The sequence below is a fragment of the Phodopus roborovskii genome, unplaced genomic scaffold (genome assembly GCF_943737965.1).
Source record: "Phodopus roborovskii unplaced genomic scaffold, PHOROB, whole genome shotgun sequence".
NCBI classification, from domain to species: Eukaryota; Metazoa; Chordata; class Mammalia; order Rodentia; family Cricetidae; genus Phodopus; species Phodopus roborovskii.
This window is the reverse complement of record NW_026126470.1, coordinates 1,096,349-1,115,138: the sequence shown is the minus strand read 5'-3', so window position 1 is coordinate 1,115,138 and position 18,790 is coordinate 1,096,349. Positions and strand designations below refer to the sequence as shown.

The 18,790-nt window shown below is 37.3% G+C and overlaps 1 protein-coding gene across 4 annotated transcripts in view; it reads left to right on the top strand.

Moving 5' to 3' along the window:
• The window catches only part of LOC127227396 (transmembrane protein 45A), a 73,334-nt gene that overhangs the window by 41,466 nt on the left and 13,078 nt on the right, over positions 1-18,790 (top strand). For 3 of the 4 annotated variants that reach the window (XM_051191699.1, XM_051191697.1, XM_051191698.1), the window contains exons 2-4: positions 15,736-15,928; positions 17,139-17,345; positions 18,240-18,424. In XM_051191699.1, coding sequence (XP_051047656.1) covers positions 15,739-15,928; positions 17,139-17,345; positions 18,240-18,424 — 582 coding nt within the window. In that variant the 5' untranslated portion in view covers positions 15,736-15,738. Of the gene's footprint in view, positions 1-5,963; positions 6,127-15,735; positions 15,929-17,138; positions 17,346-18,239; positions 18,425-18,790 lie in introns of those variants that run through there. The other variant, XM_051191696.1, reaches the window with a different exon arrangement.

Below are 18,790 nucleotides of genomic sequence, written 5' to 3'. Positions count from 1 at the left end.
GAGAGAGAGGGGAACAGGAGGAGGAATCTAGGCACATGAACTATGCTAGGGAGATATTAGGGAGACATGGAGGGAGTCAGACATACAGAATGGAAGAAAGGAAAAAGCCAAATGGTGAAACATAGATTAAATAGAAACAAGTTAAGTTGTAAGAGCTAGTGGGATAAAGCTAAGCTAAGCCTGAGCTTTTATAATAATAAGTCTCCATGTCATTATTTTTAGCTGGTGGTCCCAATGAAAAAGTACTGCTACACAACCTTTACAGTTCCTACCATTGTGTTCAACATGTTCTGTCTTCTATGAACCGACACTAAACTATCTCTGTAGTTTTTCATTCTTTTGTGTGCACAATTGAAAACAAATAGAAGGCAAAGTAATATAGAAAGGGAATGCCCTCAACTAGATTCAGAATATCCAAACAAAATCTAAGCTCATTTCATAGTGAGTCATACTTAAAGGTAAAAAACTACACACCTTCTTGTAAGACTTGGCAACAAGACAAGAATACCCCATCATACTAAAATTATTAGGTCATACAATAAATACACCATTTAAAAGATGAAACATGGTAGCATTAGTGTCAACACAAGAGAGGAAGATAGAGAAAGGGAAGAGAGAGGAGTGAGAGAGAGAAGGAGGAGGGTTAGAGAAAGGGAAAAAATCCATAAATTTAGTAAAATGTGTATTATTGCATGAGGAGAATTAAACTTCTGACAAGAAATCAAGAACATAAATAAGGAGAAAGATATTCCATACTTATAGAAGTGAGTATCATTTACATGTCAGTTCTTCCCAACTTGGTATTTAGAGTCACTGCGATTCCAATCATACTGAGGAAATTACCATGTGGAGCTGACACTCCACTTCTGAGGTTTATACACAAAGGCAAATGATCCCCAATAGCAAAGTCAGTATCAAAGGAGAACAGAGACAGAGATCTAAACCTCTGACTTCAAAACAATAATGTAAGGGATGTGGATAGAGTTCAGTATCAGCATGCTTGCTTAGCAATTACAAAGACCCCAGGTTTAATTCACAGCACCAGGGTGGAGGAGGGGAATCAAGCAGAAAAGAAAATACACCAAGACAGTGTTGTGACAAAAGAACAAATAAATACATCAGAACAGAAACACAGACAGTGGAGGTTGACTTCAGGGAGAGTGAAAGGGATTAGAGTGGGGTGAGACCCTGTCAAGCAGCACACAAAGTTTTTTATTTCTTTTATTTAAAAGAAAGAAACCTTAAACAAATAATAGCAAATGTCTTCCCTACAATTTTGTGATTTTCACTATGTTTTTTAATTAATGAACTGCTTTTGGAGCAGGTGTAAATTTGCAGGAAGTTGCACAGAAAAAATTATACTCTGCACAGCTTCCTAATAACTAACATCTTGCTGTGATGTGGTGTATTTGCTATGATAAACCGACTGATAATTGCATATTATTAATTATATCCATAAGTTACAGTACCGCTCTTTTCATTTTTAAGTTCTTTGACCTTTGATAGATATGGAATGTCATGTATTCATAATTTCAGTATATTAGAATAACATTTATTAAACATAGGTGTTACTTCTATTTATTTATCTCTTCCTCCTGAGAGCACTGCAACCTCTGACCTCTTTACAACACCTTGTCTTTTCCAAGTAATCATATCAGTAGAACATACAGTCTATACTCTTTCACACTGGTAGCTTTCACTTAAATACATGTATTTATGTCCATGTCTTCATGTTTTTCTTTCTTTTTAAAAATTTGATTTATAAAGTAGGCATGCTAAGAGGGTAATGACTCATAAAGCAATATAATACAATAAAATCACTTAAACTTATGAATTGTTGACTTCTGGAAATTTCTGTGTAGTCTTTTCAGAATATGGCTCACTGCCAATGTCTTAAACTACAGAAAATAGTACCTTGAATGGTGGAGACTGCTATCACAGGTTAGGCTTTTAAGACTGAATGGTAGAGACCAAACTTGCAGGGATCCTGCCTACAGATGTATACAGCTGGACCAATAAAGTTACTCTTTTTGAATTTCATGACTGCATTTTAAAAACTGAAATATTTGGGACCATTCCATAAGCCTTCTTTGTTGTTTTGGTGAGACAGGATCTTGAGGTCTGGTGAGGTCACTCCATGGGTAAAGCACTTGCCTAGCAAGTATAAGATCCTGAGTTTGAATCCCCAGAATCCACATGAAGTGTGTGGTAGAAGGCATATATGATCTCAGCACTCCAACAGAGAGATAGGAGGTGGAGGAAATCCTTGGACACTCATAGGGACAATCTCCCTACTCAGACTCCTGAGTCCCAATTCTTTTGCCCTTGTCTCCTCTACCTGTGATCATAGACCAAGTCCCAGTTGTGGAAGGGAGGGAGGAAGAAAAAAAGGGAAGACTTCATGGAGGAAGTGGTAGAGGCAGAGGGAAGGACCTTCTAGCAGGAGAAGATGCTGCATATATACTCATTTTTCAGTTTCATTTAACCTCTTCTTTGGACCATGCATTATGTCCTCAGTAAATGTCACATCATACTTTAAAGTACAAAGGCTCAAACACCAAGGACTGACTGGCAAGCAAAGCTATCCTCTGATGGAAGACTTATTTCTTCTTATCACTGAATACTCTCCCATTGTTAGCATACACTGGCTTTCTTATCATGAAGGTGGTTCCCAAGTGTTGACAGCTGGGAACAAAGACATGTGTTGAACACCAAGAGAGGAAGTGAGGCATGTACTGAGAAGCAAGGAGCCACTGACTTGTATGTTAGTTACAGTCAGAATCTTGCCCCTTTCTTGTTCCCATGTCTTTCTCTATACTTCATGATGGTTTAGAGTCGTTAATGTACTTCTTTCTACTAGGTCACACATTTCCTGCATGCAAGTATTTTTTCCTTGCGTCTATGTATGTTATTTAGTTTGTTACCATATTGTGCTTTGACTCTAGGATCTCAAATACAGCTAAGAATGTACTCTATATGCCCAGCCCCTTGTTAGTTTATATTTTGAGACAGGATCTCACTAAGTTGACCAACCTGACTTCTAGATGAACTTGTAGATGAATTCAGCTTTGAACTTTCAATCCTCTGGCTTCGGCTTCCCAAGTAGGTGGAAATGTACCACATGGCAAGAAGGTACATTTTACTTTTTGTGTTTGTGCTGGTTAGTTTTTTGGTCTACTTGATACAAACCTAGACATATCTTGAAAGAGGAAATCTCAGTTGAGGAATCCCCTCCATTAGATTGGCCTGTGGGCATGTCTGCAAGGTATTTTTTTTTTTTCTTTTTCTTTCTGATTTATGACTGATGTTGGAGGGCCCAGCCCATTGTGAGAGGTACCACCCCTTGGTAGGCAGTCCTGAATAGTGTAAGAAAGTAGTTTCTCCTTGATTCCTGCCTTTATTCCTCCTCAAGTTCCTTGGTTTCCCTTAATAATCAATTGTGATTGAGATGTGTAAGCCAACTAATATGGTTCTTCCCTGAGTTACTTTTGGCCATGGTGTTTATCATAGTAAAAAGAAGGCAAGCCAGGACAGTTTGGGTTCTTTTGTTCTTATTGCTGGTGTTATTTGTTTGTTTCTTGGCACTGAGATAGAATTTCTAGCCTTGCAGATGCTACTCTACTACTGTCCTATGTCCACTAGTCTTACCTGCTCTGCTTGTTTCTTTATTTTTTATTTTGAGAAAGGGTCTTGCTAAGTTGCATAGACTGCCCTTAAATTTACAACTCTACGGTCTCAGCCTCCCATTACAGGCCTGGGCTGAAAAGCTGGAGCAAGTTCATTTACCTGTATGTGTCTGTCCTGGAAAATACACTTGGTATCCACTACATATTTAATTCATCTGTAAAAAGGAATAAAGGGACATATTAATGTAAACATTGTGACGGGGGAATGTAGGGCTGAGAAGATATGGAAATTCTATTCAGAGTACAGAGGCTTGACCATTTGAGGTGTTGGGTAGAGCTATTTGAACCCTCCACTAAACTTTTCCAAGGTTAAGCATCTTATAATAAGATACGTATATTTAAGTGTAACTTTATCATTATTCACACTATTCAGCAAAGAGTATATTGTCTTTGCTATCTCAAGAATTATCAAGATTGAGAAATCTAAACAGAATTACACAATAATATGTGGAAACATTGGAGGTTGATCCTAAGATCAGATTAGGTGACTGCTAAAACTTATTGTGTAATTCTTCCTGTTACTTTCAAAATATTTTATTGTGTTTGTTTGTGTGTTTGTGCAACAGTGCATTTGTAGATACTGGAAGACAACTGGCAGGAGTCAGTTCTTTCCATCTGCCATGTGGATACCAGGACTCATTCAGGCATCTTTATCTGCTGACTCATCTCTCCAGCCCTTTCTTCCCGTTCTCCTTTAAATGTTGTTAGAACTACATTATTTTTATTTGTTTTTCATTGAAAGTTGTGCATATTTGTGAAGAACCATGTTTAGATTGCATAAAAGTCAAATCAGTGGGATTTTTAAAAAACATATCTATCACTTCATATTTTATCATTCTTTGTAGCACAATATTCAAAACCATTTTTGGCTGGTTTGAAGTTTAATTCAATATTGTTGAATTTATTCTCCCTCTGTGCAGTAGACTATCAGAAATTATTCCTCTTACCTAGAAGTAGCTCTGTACCCACAGACAAGTTTTCTATCCATCCCTCTTCCCTCCCTTCTAAAGCCTTCCATAGCCTCTATTTCACTCTCTGAAGTCGTGTGGTATTTTTCTTATTTCTTAAATCTTGTGTATTCACCTGTGTTGTTACAAATGACTGGATTATTTTTCACTGTGTATATGTGTATAAACATGTTTCACTTGTTATTTCATTTAATTATTTTTGTATGTGTGGCAGTTTGTGCATATAAGTGCAAGTCCCAATAGAGGCCAGAAGAGAAAGTCAGATCCTCTAGAACTGGAATTACACATAGTTATGAGCTACCTGTGTGGGTTCTGGGAATTGAACTTTGGTCCTCTGAAAGAGCTGCAAGCACTGCCCCATATTATCCATTCATATATTGAAGACTACTTAGGATGACTCCATGTCTTGTCTACTGTGAATAGGGCAGCAACCAATATAAGAGTGAAGATGTCTCTTTGACAAACTTCTTTTTGATTTGTACTATATTGTTTATATTTTACTTCATTTCGTTTGAATACACACACACACACACACACACATATATATATGTGTGTGTGTGTGTGTGTGTGTGTGTATATATCATGATATTACTGGATCATATACAGCCATGTGACTTTCTATCACCGTCACACTAAGTGCATTTTTGTCAGCAGTATATAAGATCTCCCCTTAGATCACTCTCCTCTGTCAGGATGCTCCCTGTCCCCTGCTCACCTCAGGTCACTCATTCACTTCACTGCTTTACAACCATTTCTTTCACTATGCACCTTCCTCAGATGGAACCTTGTCCCCATTTTAGGTGTGCCAGCATCTTAATCCTCAAATAACTGGCCAACCTATTAGTAAAGAATGCAGTTCTTCAATTGCTATTTTTCTCCTTTCTGCTGTCAGCAGGAGCTGTGTCAATTATCCAGTAGGTTCCCTGAGCACCTGAGATGCTATTGTACAATACAGACAGTGGTTAGGCTAGTAGTGTTCCAAATTCTTTGAGCTATAATGCTGACTCACAGTAGTTTTTGTTTTTTGTACTTATTCCTATAGCTTTAGTTCATCTATGACTCAATACTGACCCCTGTGGCAATCTCTTTCTTGAGGCACTGCACATTAGGAACTGGTTCATCTCCTTAGTACCTCTAGCAGACAATTAAATATCATTGCTATAATTATTTTTTTTGTCTTCTGTCTGTCTTGACAGCCTGAAAGAGAAGTTATGTGATCCATAGAGCAGGTAGCACATGGCTCAGGCTAGCAGCCTGGTAGGTGGGAGGCAGGGTGTGTCCCTTGACCTTAAATACACTGTGACCCAATCTGAAACTTAACTGCTTGACTTCATGCTGGAAAGATAAGCAGATAGGTTGATGTCAAAGTGACAGAAGGAGGCAGTGTTAGATACAGGAGCAGTCAGCATCTGCTTTTCCTTTTTCCTCAGAGAAGACATTGACTTGGACTTGACTTTGAGCAGAGGGTTAAGGTAAGGATAATTTAAGAAAATGGCTTCAAAACAGTTCACACTGGGGAGGTAAAGTGCTGGTAGGGAATGATGGAGGATCAAGAAATTTCCATATGCCTGTATCATTTTCTTTGAATAAGGTAAATAGCAAAATGAAGTTCAAGAAATAGCAGCCGGGTTTTTGTTCTTGTTTTTAGTAAACGAGATGTTAAAATGTGTCCTGAAATATGAATCACTAAGACACAAGCACTTTTTTGGTTGTGGCTCAAGATAAAATTGTAGTTTATGTTCTTTCTCATAATAGTATTCACTTTACATTGAAATGAGTTGTCTGTGAGTCTACCAAGAAAAGTGTTAAATCTATTACTCTTGGCTCAGTTTCTTTTCTCTCTATTTACAGGACAGGTCTGTGGTTTGTGTGGCTGTAATACTGCTTGACAATATAATATTGCCTTTTCAGTGCAATAATTTAAAAACATATCTTTTTGGTGTGTGTGTGTTTGTGTGTGTGTGTGTGTGTGTGTGTGTGTGTGTGTGTGTGTGTGTGTGTGCTAGTCAACAAAAACTGAACCAGTGGGATATGAGAACTTGGGGGTTGTTTGTTTTTGTTTGCTTATTTTTAGCCAAAAGAATAATATTTGATGTTATTTGGAGTGCCAGGTCTCTTTGGGTAGGAGAAGAATTTCAGTTTTAGAATTAACCATATATGGAGGGCAGTGATTGAACGTTCAGATAGAATCTGTGAAGATCAGGACAAAGGGTCTTTCTATTTTCTACTCCAATAATTCCTCCAATGATTATTACGGACTGCCTGGTGAATTTTACTTTGTGAGGAAGGAAAGAGGCCAACATTCTTCCTCAAAGAACATGCCTGTTTGTGGGTTTAGAACACTCCATACTCTTTTATAAGGAACAAGTAACATCAGCCAGTATCTGTAGATCAGGAAACAGCCAACAGATCAATGGGTAATGATTTCTATAAAGAGAAAGAGACAAGTGGTATATTTGTGTATTTGAAAGTTAAGTGAAACTATTGCCATTTGGATTGCTAGGAATGACTGTCTGTTGGGTCCTTTTACCAGGCAAATACCATGATTGCTATGTCTTTATCTTTTTGAATCCTTTAAAAACAGCAACACCAGACCGTCAGATTTGTTTAGATTAAAAAGACAGTGGCATTATAATTGAATTAGGAAGGACCAATTTCTTTCTCCACTGTGATCATTTTATAGCTGTTAAAAAAATATTTTGTGACTCCCAGTTTATTACATTCCTTATTACATTCCAGTACATGTGCTAAGATATACACACCCACTCAACTCTCATCATGGAGGTAGGTCAGGGAGACTGTATGACCTAGAGTTATATATTCAAGAAAGCCTGGATTTTAAAATTCCATGTTTACTACTACTGCTTACTGTTAAGTATATTAGGTAATTCTAAAACTTAAAATCAAATACAACATCTATGCCCCTTTTTAGCATCATATTACATTTATTAATATGCTCAGGGCCTCAAGATATAGAATTGATTGGGCCCTCTATTTCTGGAAGTCTCTGATGTCTTGTTATATAGGCTTTCACAACATTGTGATTTAGTCATATAGAATACATATTCTATAACTAATCACATGAAGAATTCATTAAAGTGACAGTGCCTTGTAAAGTGACACAGGGACACACACCCCTGTTTGGATGAGGCAAAATTTACCAGGCAGATGGTAGGCTAGGGCCTGTCACCTAAAGGTGGGGCAGTGAAGGGTTGCTATTAATTGGCAGAAGTGATAATTTTAAATAACTAATTTGTTTTTTGGTAAATAGTCAGAGTCTAAGATAATTTTCATATTTTTTATTTGGGCAAGTGGATGAAAAAGGAGTGTTATTAACCAATAGGTAATGAGAATCAAGTTACATTCTCACATTAGGCAGATACATAGGTAGGTAGGTAGATAGATAGATAGATAGATAGATAGATAGATAGATAGATAGATAGATATGCCTGAGTTGTTCAATTCAGGGTATGCTGGATATGAATTGGCTTTTGAGACACCAGAGTAGTGGAGTGAGTCTTTCTCTGTCCCACCAGCCAGTTACCAAATAACTACACAGAAACTTGTTATTAATTATAAAAGCTTAGTCCATAGCTTAGTCTTGCTTCTAATTAGCACACATAACCTAAATTTAACGCATTTCTATTAACTTACATGCTGCCGTGTGGCTCATGGCTTGGTACTTCATCTCCTACATGTTAGGCTTCCTCCATGTTTCCTTACAACTCCTTCCTTCTTTTTGTTCCCATCATGCTCAGTGACTGAAAAACCTGCCTGGCTATTGGCCATTCAGCTCTTTATTAAACCAACAAGAGTTTATAAAAAGATTACCCTCACAACATTTCCCCTTTATGTCTAAATGGAAAGTTTTTAACACTAACACAGTAAAATTATATACAATAACAACAATTATCGGGTAAGAATTACATTCACAATATCCAGTCCATCTGTATTTGGCAAATTTGGAGAAAACAGTGTACTATCTATTCTATATTAGTTCAAAGTCTTATGCCTAAACCATTTTTGGTGTAACTTTTTAGGCCTTAAAACATATTTTTAGACAAATAATTTAAGCTTTTATGTTTCTCAACCTTAAAACTTTACATGTCTTGTTTAGTTTGGGTTTTTTTTTTTTTAAATTTTATAACAAGGAAAACTGTAAAACTGTATCTAGTCTTCAATACCTATCAGAGACCCAAGAGCGATAAACTATTACTTGAGTAAACAGGAAGTACAAAGGAAGCAAGTTCTAAAACTAAGAGAAATGACAGAAACAGCTGTCTGCCTGGGCAGTCACTCAAAGTTCCTTTGTAACGTTGAGGCATCCATCTCTGGCCTATAGGCTTAGTGTATCTGACAGATTTTTTCTGTGAAGTAGGAATTTTTGAAGGACTTTCCTCCACCAACCCCTCATCCCATCCACTTTTTACTTCCCCCAGAGAGGGTGAGGCCGTCCATGGGGAATCTTCAAAGTCTATCATATTATTTCAAGCAGGGTTTAGGCCCTCCCCCATATGGGGGAAGGCTAAGAGAGTATCCCTCTATGTGGAATGGGCTCCCAAAGTCCATTCATATACTATGGATAAATACTGATCCATTACTAGAGGCCCCATAGACTGCCCAGTCCTCCTAACTATCATCCACATTCAGGGGATCTGGGTCGGTCCTATTCTGGTTTCCTAGCTATTAGTCTAGGGTTCATGAGCCCCCACCCCTGTTCAGGTCAGCTGATTCTGTGGGTTTCCCCAGCCTGGTCTTAACCCCATTGCTCATCACTCCTCCCTCTCGGCAACTAAATTCCAGGAGTTCAGCTCAGTGTTTAGCTGTAGGCGTCTGTTTCTGCTTCCATTAATTACTGGATGAAGGCTCTTGGATGGCATATAAGGTAGTCATCAATCTCATTATCAGGGAAGAACATTTAAGGTAGCTACTCCACTATTGCTTAGATTGTTAGTTGAAGTCATTTTTGTAGGTATCTGGATATCTTTATTTCCCTAAATAGATTTCAAGGACTAGAAATTTACATTACAGTTTAAAATGAACTGCAAAGATACATTACCTTAAACAAGAAATAGAAACATAATACAATATAACAAAAAACCTTAAATTTACATCAAAATAAAAAAATCTATACTAATATAAAGTGTTTGAGACTATTGTTCTTTTTAGTTTGATAGTAGATACAATAATCTACCCTTTTATCCTATCATTTCTATTTCCCCATTTTTATTTTCAGAATGAGATCCCAGAATCTAATTTCCTTTATTTAGTATCCTCCCTGACCATGAGGTTACAAAATGTAACCACCCCTCCCCCCAAGTGATGACAAACATCCATGGAATGACCAAAAACCACCTACCCTGCCTTTTGGCAATGTGGGTGTCATGGCATTAAAACAACTTCCTGTTGTCTGAGAGTAACAGCAACTTTAGGAGACCCTGAGAAAATTAAGATAATGGTCAAGTCCTGGGTGAGTTAGCTGTTGTCCAGTCTCAGTGTGTTGGGGAAATTTAGGGCTTATCTGAAGCTTTGGCTGGAGTAGTCTGTGAGACTGGACCATCTCAGCCAGTAGTCTTGAAGCTTATGCTATTCTGAATGCAGAATTCTGAGGAAACTGCAACGGACGCACACTGAGAGCCTAGATCACCTGGGCTACCTGGTTTCATTTGTGTCTGGTCTCCTTGCTCTGAAAGCATACAAACTTTTAAAGGTAACATACATATTTGCATTAACACAAGTATGGAATGTACAATGTGCAAAGTAAATTAAAGATTATTTTGTTCTATGTTTGAGCAGGTAAAAGCATCTCTCAACTTTATAAGTCCATTTGGACTGCATTACCAAACCATTATAAATCTCTATCCATGCCATATGAAAGGATGGCATATAATAATAAGTCATGATGACTCTGTAGCCAACAACATTTATCATGTCTCATCCCATCTCATCTCCGAGCTATTCCCATGCAGAGGGATCATCGTACATGTCACTGTCCTGTAGTCTTTCTTGATTTCTTCCCATGTCTGTAGCCAAGATACTCAGGATGTCTCCCTTGGTCAAATCTGATCTTTATTAACCTGGAAGGAATCCACAGTGTTTCCAAGGCAACATACTTTCCATTCTGAAACTTCATTCTGAAGCCAAGATTACCTACAGTATATAGGCTGATTTATTTCATTAGTCCCTGTCACAATACCATGTTTCTCAGAAGCTGTTGTCTGTCATAAGCATTCAAATACTCCAAAATTAACAGAGCACCATATAAAGTCCAAATTCCCTGTGTTGTAACATTTCCCGTCCTTACATGGCTTATTCTATTTTTTTAAAAAAATTCTCTCTTTAAAGACTTTATTATTTTTAAATTATTTTTATGACTATCTATGCTCTTTTTTCTTTTTCTTTTCCTTAAGCCTTTACACATTGCTAAACACACTATTACCTCTTTGAGGTTTTTCCTTCGGAAGCTGCTTTACTATGTACCTGTAACCTTTTCTGTCTGCATGAGCAAAATATTAAAGTATCAGGCAGCTTACCTCATGGCATGCTGACAGATCAAGCCAGTAGTCAGTGCCAAGGACTAGGAAACCTCATTTGGCCACATTTGGAGCCTTTTTTAAAGTTTTCTCAGGTCTTATATGGAAATGCAGGTTACACATGGGATGTCATTTGTAGTGAGTCTTTCTTTGTCCTGCCAGCCAGCTCCCAAATAACTACATGAAGACTTCTTATTAATTATGAAATCTTAGTCCATAGCTTAGACTTGTTTCTAACTAGCTCTTATAACTTAAATTAACTCATTTCTACTAATTTACATGCTGCCATATGGTTCATGGCTTGTTACCTCCTCTCCTACATGTCATGCTTCCTCTGAGTCTCCTTGAGATTCATCCTTCTTCCCTGGACCTCTGTGCCTGGAAATACTGCCTAGCTATTGGCCATTCAGCTCTTTATTAAACCAAGCAGAGTCACACATCTTCACAGTGTACAAAAAGATTATTCCACAATAGAGTTGAGATGTTTTGTGATAAAATGATCTTGTTTACAAGAAAAGCCTAGTGACTCCTGTCAAATTAGAACTCTATAGTATTTAGAACATTTTCCAGGGTTAGTAGGAAATGACAACATATATCTATGTTGTCCACTTTTAAGGAATTTGTTTAAATACCACAGAAGATCCCAGTAACCCTCCATGACAGTTAGGAACTATAAACTTAGAATTGCCAAAAGAAGAGCTGGAGAGCTAGCTCAGTGGTTAAGAGCACTGACTGTTCTTCCAGAGGTCCTGGGTTCAATTCCCAGCAACCACATGGTTACTCCCAACCATTTCTAGTGGAATCTGATATCCTCTTCTATCATGAAGTCATACATGCAGATAGACCACTCATATATAATAAATAAATTTTTGTTTAAAAAAACTTCCAAAAAATAATTATGTAGATGCTCTTGGTTTTCTGTAGTCAGTATTAATTTAGAGTTAGGTATCATATTTATAATTTTTATTTCTGAGACTATTGTATAATTAGAGTTTTTCCTTTGCATTTGTTTCCTCTAAATCCTTCCATATACTCCCTTCCCACTCTCCTTCAATTCATTACCTCTTTTTTTGCTGTTACATGCATATATATATATATGTATATATATATATGTTTATACATACACATTCCTAAATGATATCTATTCAGACAATGTAATGTTCCTTATATTTATTATTTCAGGGCTTACCATTTGTCACTGAACATCAATTGATGTGCTCTTCCCTAGGGAAGTGCACCTTTCCCACTGCTAGATTTCCTCAGTTTCCCATAGTTCTTTGTGCAGGGTTGAGGACTCAGGGGCTTCTCTCCATCCACTTTTGCATGTCCATTGGTGTTGTCACTTTGGGGCAGTCTTTCCTGCTTTCTTCCCATTTCTCTTTACCCTTTTATGCTTGGAATTACCTTCTTTTTAAAAACATTTTTAAAAGGTATTATTAGGTTCATGTTACTTTTATTTGTACAGTGGTTCTCAATCTACCTAAAGGTGTAACTTTCCCTTAATACATGTAGTTCCCCATGTTGTGGTGACCCCAGCCATAGAATTACACCGCTGCTACTTCATGTTGTAAATCTGCTACAGTTATGTATAACAATGTGAATGTCTCATGTGTGGGATATCTGATATACAGCCCCTGAGAATGGGTCATTTGACCTCCAAAGGGGTCATGGCCCACAGGTTGAGAACCTCTGCTCTAGCAGTTTTAAGTAGTTGATATCAAAAGTTGTTGATGGTAATGTGGGGTACTTATTTAGAAACTGTTACTGATCCAATTTCACAAAGGTAGACACCCACAGGTTAAGTGAGTTACCAAAAGACGAAGTTGGTATTCAGACTACACAGTACTGAACACAAAGTCCCTCCCCCATTAAAAAATATATTTTTTACTTTAAACATTATTTCTCTTGTTGGGGGAACATGATGTGTGGGAGATGTGCCGTGGAGCATTGTTGTGCCAGAAGACTACTCTGTGGGAGCAGCTGTCCCCTTCTGCCTTTACAGCACGCATTCTAGGATCCAACTCCTCTCTTTTGTTGCCATTGTTTATTGTACAGCTATGTTTATCATAACACTATTTGTTTAGGTGTCTACAAATAGAGGGATAAATTTTTAAAAAATATGGTAATATGTGATGAAGTTTTATTCAGTGATAAAGAAATACATGATTTTGCTATTTTCTTGGAAAATGGATACAACTTGAAATCATCATATTGAGTAAAAGTAAATCAATCTGAGGAAGGTAAAATTTTCTTTCATTTTCAGATCCTAGACTTAGTGTGGGTTACATAAAAGTGAACTCGTGTGCACGCGCATGCACGCACGCACACACACACACACACACACACACACAGAGCATGGAAACAGAAGGGAGGCTGAGTAAGGAAGCAGACTAGTAGACGGGGGGGGGATGGATAGATATGATCAAAGCACTTGAGAGAAATTGTTACAATGCCCAGCACTATCTACAGTGAGTATACAGCGTCAGAGAAGAGGGGGAGAGGGAGAATATCAAAGGAGATTTTCTACCTAGTCGTGGATCTTTACATATAAAAACATTATGGTTGTATATTTATAATTGTTCACAGATATAGAGAATACTTCCTCTTAAGTGTTCTGAATTTACAAATGGAAGCTTGGGCTGTGTTTCTGGTATCACTTTGCTGAACATATGCTAGAGTTCTTTTTGCTTTTCTTTAAGGGATTTGGATCCAGCTCATCCTGTCAGGCTTATGTGGGCATGTGCCTTTACCACTAAGCTATAGTCCTGCCCTCTCATCATTTCTGTCCTATTAGTCTCACTAAATATGTCACTTGTTATTTGAAAACTGTAGTTTTGATGGATACATAACTTCTTTAAAAGTACTCTTGATTCTTGACATAAGTGTTGTTTTATTTGATAATAAATTCCAAAAACTTTAGTTTTAATCCAGAATTTTAGGATTCTGGGAACTCTTACAAGTAAGTTTCTGATATTAAGGAGTAACAAAGTGTTTTAAGAGCTTTAAACCATACAAAATGTTTTTCCAGAAAAGTTTTAAAAATGTATAGGTTGGGTGCATCCCTGAATCCCTTACGGAAGTATTTTGCAATCTCCTATGATTGTCTAAACCAGACAGGTGGAAACAACAGTGCTGGCGGGGGCTAAGTTGCAAAAGAGAGCTTCTCAAAGCAGAAATGGTATACATCATTGAGGTCTACCCATTCTTAGGAGTAAACAGTACAGTTCAGATGCTCCAAACACGGTAAGTAAGTATATGCTGCAAATAGCAGAGTGAAGTTCAGGACCAGAATCTGTGCTTGGTGACATAGTCTGACTCTTGGGAGGTTTGGATGACGCAAGGGTGCATGAAATGGGCTTCGGAGAGATGTAGGATGCAGTATTTGGGTCAGAGGGGAGCAACTGAAACTAGGAGATCCAATACTCACTACAAGAAATAAGGATTCTAGTGTACTAGACTCGGAATCCTGTGAACCCCTCTTTTGTGAGTTTTGACTCTGACCTACGTTTAGGTTTTCGGAATAACTGTGAACTCTACTTTCACTGTTGATAGTACAATAAATATGTTCAAAAGAAGGACTTTCCAGATATTTAAAAACTCACATTATCAAGACTGCTTTATACCCTTGACTGAAACCAGAGGTAGTTCTGTTTATTAGTTAGAATATGGCAAGAATGTGAGCAAAATTTGTAATATGATTTGGGTTGGTGTAAACAGGCTATGATGTTGTAAAAGTAAATCTCAAACTTTCAGTGATCTATGTCAATAAAGGGTTGAGCGTGCATGCGCATGTGGGGGCGCGCACACGCGCGTGTGCACACACACACACGCACACAGTCTGAATCAGGCTGGCTACCCATCTTTGTGCAGTAGAGGTGTCAAGTCAAAGTAGCTGAGATAAGAAGAAAGCTAAGGTATTCAAGTAGACTTGAGTGCCTCAACTTGAAAGTGACATATACCAACACCTTGCTCAGTCAACTAGCCAGAATTGGAAACATGGTTCAAATCCAGCTGGCTGAGAAGCCTGGAAAATAAGCAGAAGAACACACAAATATTTCATGAATCCTACTGGTCTTTAATACATTCTTGATCCTGAATCTCTAAGCAGTATCACATCTTTTAAAATTAAACAAAATTTGCCAAATCTTCATGTTGCTTTCCTATATGCTTAATAGGCACTTGTATAATATACAATATACATACTATGTTTTGAAGAAATCAGAATTTTTGTCTTATCAATTCTAAGATCTCTATAAGCTGTTTAACTTCTCCAAACCCACTTCTCAGCTGAAAATTGAATAGTGATTTCTCATCTGTGGATATATTTTTAAAAAGTAGGTTGAGGATAGCATGTAAAACACTTGACATGGTGCCTAATACATGACAGATGTTAAACAAATGCAATTTTTCATTTTATTTTTATTTTAATTTCCTGTCTTATAGTAGGATCCACAGTATATTCATAATCCTCAGATTATGATATGCTCAGTGGGGACAAGAGGTACTTTTGCTGAGTTTAAATAAAATGTCTATTTCTTATTCTTGTAGATCATGGGGAGTTTCAAAGGTCATGCCCTCCCTGGAACCTTCTTTATTATCATGGGCTTTTGGTGGAGTACAAAGAGTATTCTGAAATATGTCTACAAAAAGCAAACTCGGACCTGCTACCTTAGTTCCAAAACATTTTTACGTCGAGCAGAGATTTGGGAAGGAGTTGTCTCAGTCTTAATGGCTCTAACTGGTGAGTTGACTATGGCTGTGTTCTGTTTTCTACTTTAGAGTAGTATTTCATGAGTGAGAAAAAAAATGTCAATACAAGATTGAAATATACTAAATGAAATTTGTATAAATATGTTTCTTAGTATTTATCCCAACTATAGTTTATAACTGATATAATCTTAGGATCATAATTGTACAAAAGCCTAATCCTTAATGAGTCTCAGTATTTAATTTGCCTATTTAACTAAGTGAATTTCCTTTGTATCACAAGTTGGAGCCCATGAAATAGTTTGATACAAGTTGTTCTGGTTCCTCAAAGATAAACTCCATAAAAACCATTTTGTACATTACATTAATCAAGTGATTATGGGAAATCTTCAATAACAAATCATTTTCTAAGAGATGATAGAGGAAGTCAGGGCTGAAGGAGCTCTTGTTCCATGTATATCCACCTTATTTCTTGGGCTGGACAGAGTCCAGCTCACTTTTAGCTTAGAAACTTTCCATTGCTATTGAATATTGCATTGAATATTCCTTAAAAAGGTTCTGCATTTTCACAGTAATGCGGTAGCTACTCTTTTGTAAATCACAACACTTTTTAATTTTTCCACCAGTTACATTCATGTTAGTAAGACTTTGTTATGACCATAAAATTGCAAAGTTACCATTTCCCAAGAGAGGAATTCCCAAGAGAGGCTAACAAGGCAGTGTCTAGAAAACAGTAACAAACCTGTCTACATGAATAATTAGCCCACGTGTAGAGTATACATGAACCATCCCTATTATTCTTAATCAAGGAAAAATCTAAATGATTCATTAATTTTGTCAGAAATCACTGAAAACACTCTATTTTGTAATAACTGCTTATGGGTGCAGTATCTAGAAAGAAAGTAAACATCCTTTAAATGACACATACCATAAATCCAAACCTACAGTTCATCTAGGAGTGAAGTCATTAAATTAGAGCTGTTGTTGAACTAAAGTTGCCATTGTTAAGGATATGGAACACTTGCTTGGCTCATTTGTCTATATATATTGATAAAACATGTTATCCAACAGCTGAACTTTTGAATCAAGTCTAAGTCACTATTGCTAGGTTTTTCAGTGGAAAACTCAGAGGGAGTAATCAATGTCATAATGTTAGAGTAAGCGATAAACCATGGCCCTATCTTCACACATACTAAGTAGAGTTAGGAATAAGGTTGCTGAAACTGTGGTATGTTCCTCTGCAGGTATGGCTGGGGAACAGTTTATCTCAGGAGGACCATACCTGAACTTGTATAAAGACGGCCAGTGGAACCAGCTTCTGGGCTGGCATCATACAACCATGTACTTCTTCTTTGGACTACAGGGTGCATCCCACATCTTATGTTACACTACCAATTTACTTCCAGTGTCCTTGAGCAAGTTAATGTTAGCAAATGCCATCTTTGTAGAGTGTAAGTATGAGGGGAAGAATATGTTTTCTGTTCTTTTTATTAATGGGCATTGATGTAGTGCTTTATAATAGCATGTCTTTTGTTTCTCTGTTTCGCCTTAATTGGCAGGACTGTCTGAACCATAGTTGAATATACAGTTGTCCTAGAGAAGACAACTATAGTCTTCCTTTCTTACATCTTTACAGACTAATTTAATAGATCTGGGCAGACACAGAAATTCAAAAAGCTTTGTTCACATTTCATCTTTGTCTTTAGAAATAATCTAGAGTGGGCACTTGGCTGTTGGTTGTAGTGGAGCTTATCATTCTCTTTACTTCTAACAATGAAAACTGAACTCAGAATGATAGTGCATGAGTTACTTGAAATGGTGCAACCACTCACAATAGAAGATGTCTACCAATGTCTAGTTAGCTTTTCAAATACCCAGAAACAGAAACTCTGACAAAATGTGGTATGTAGTGTCTGTTTGAAAAATGACTTCCTAATTTTGAGAAGTTAATGAAAATATCAGTTTATTTCTCAGGTTGTCATAAATGGGGAACATAAGACAAGTGTTTAATAATTTCTTATAGCTTTGTATGTATTTGCTGAGTTCCTTAAAATGAGACTTTGATTCAGTTAACTTATCTGTACATTCACATTAGTTATAGCTCCTTACCCTAGTCATGTTTATTATACATAACCCTACATAGATAACAATTTGCACAATAGTTGCAAGTTTTACAGTATGTCAGAAGAGATTTGGTCTTCCCTACGTAAAAACACATGCTATGGGAGTCAGTGGGGATTTCCTCTTTGGGGTAATTTTATGTTTGTATTAAATTCTGTAGCAGGAGGGTGGTACAGTGGAAAGCTTTGGTTTTATCAGAAAATATGTTTTGCCCTCTCTGTTAGCTTTTATCTTCTACAACCACACTCATGGTCGGGAAATGTTGGATGTTTTTGTGCACCAGCTTCTGGTCTTTACCACCATTTTGGCGGGTCTGGTTACCTTCATAGAATTCCTCACAAAGAGCAATGTTCTTCTGGAGCTCCTACGGTCAAGCCTCATCATACTGCAAGGGTCCTGGTTCTGGCAGGTGAGTTGTGACTTGGAGCTAATACATCTGGTGTCATCTGTCTGTAGTTTTTCTTCTTAATCAATGAGGCATTTGTTTGTAATACTTCCCTTCTGTGAGCATCAGAGAAGTGATGTTTTTGGAGTGACCTGGTAGTTCTGGTGAGACTACTGTCAGAGCAGCTGTGGATGAAGCAGGTAGTGTATTCCTTCCTTATGGGTCCACTTATCCTTTGTGTACAAATACTGAGTTGATGATTCTCATTGTAAGTGATTCCTGGTGCTAGAACAGCTTAGATCCTAATGGGCCATGAGCTCAAGAACTATGTGAAAGACGGAAGTGAGAAAGAGAGAAAATACTTACTAAGAGGCAACTCTGTGATGGCCA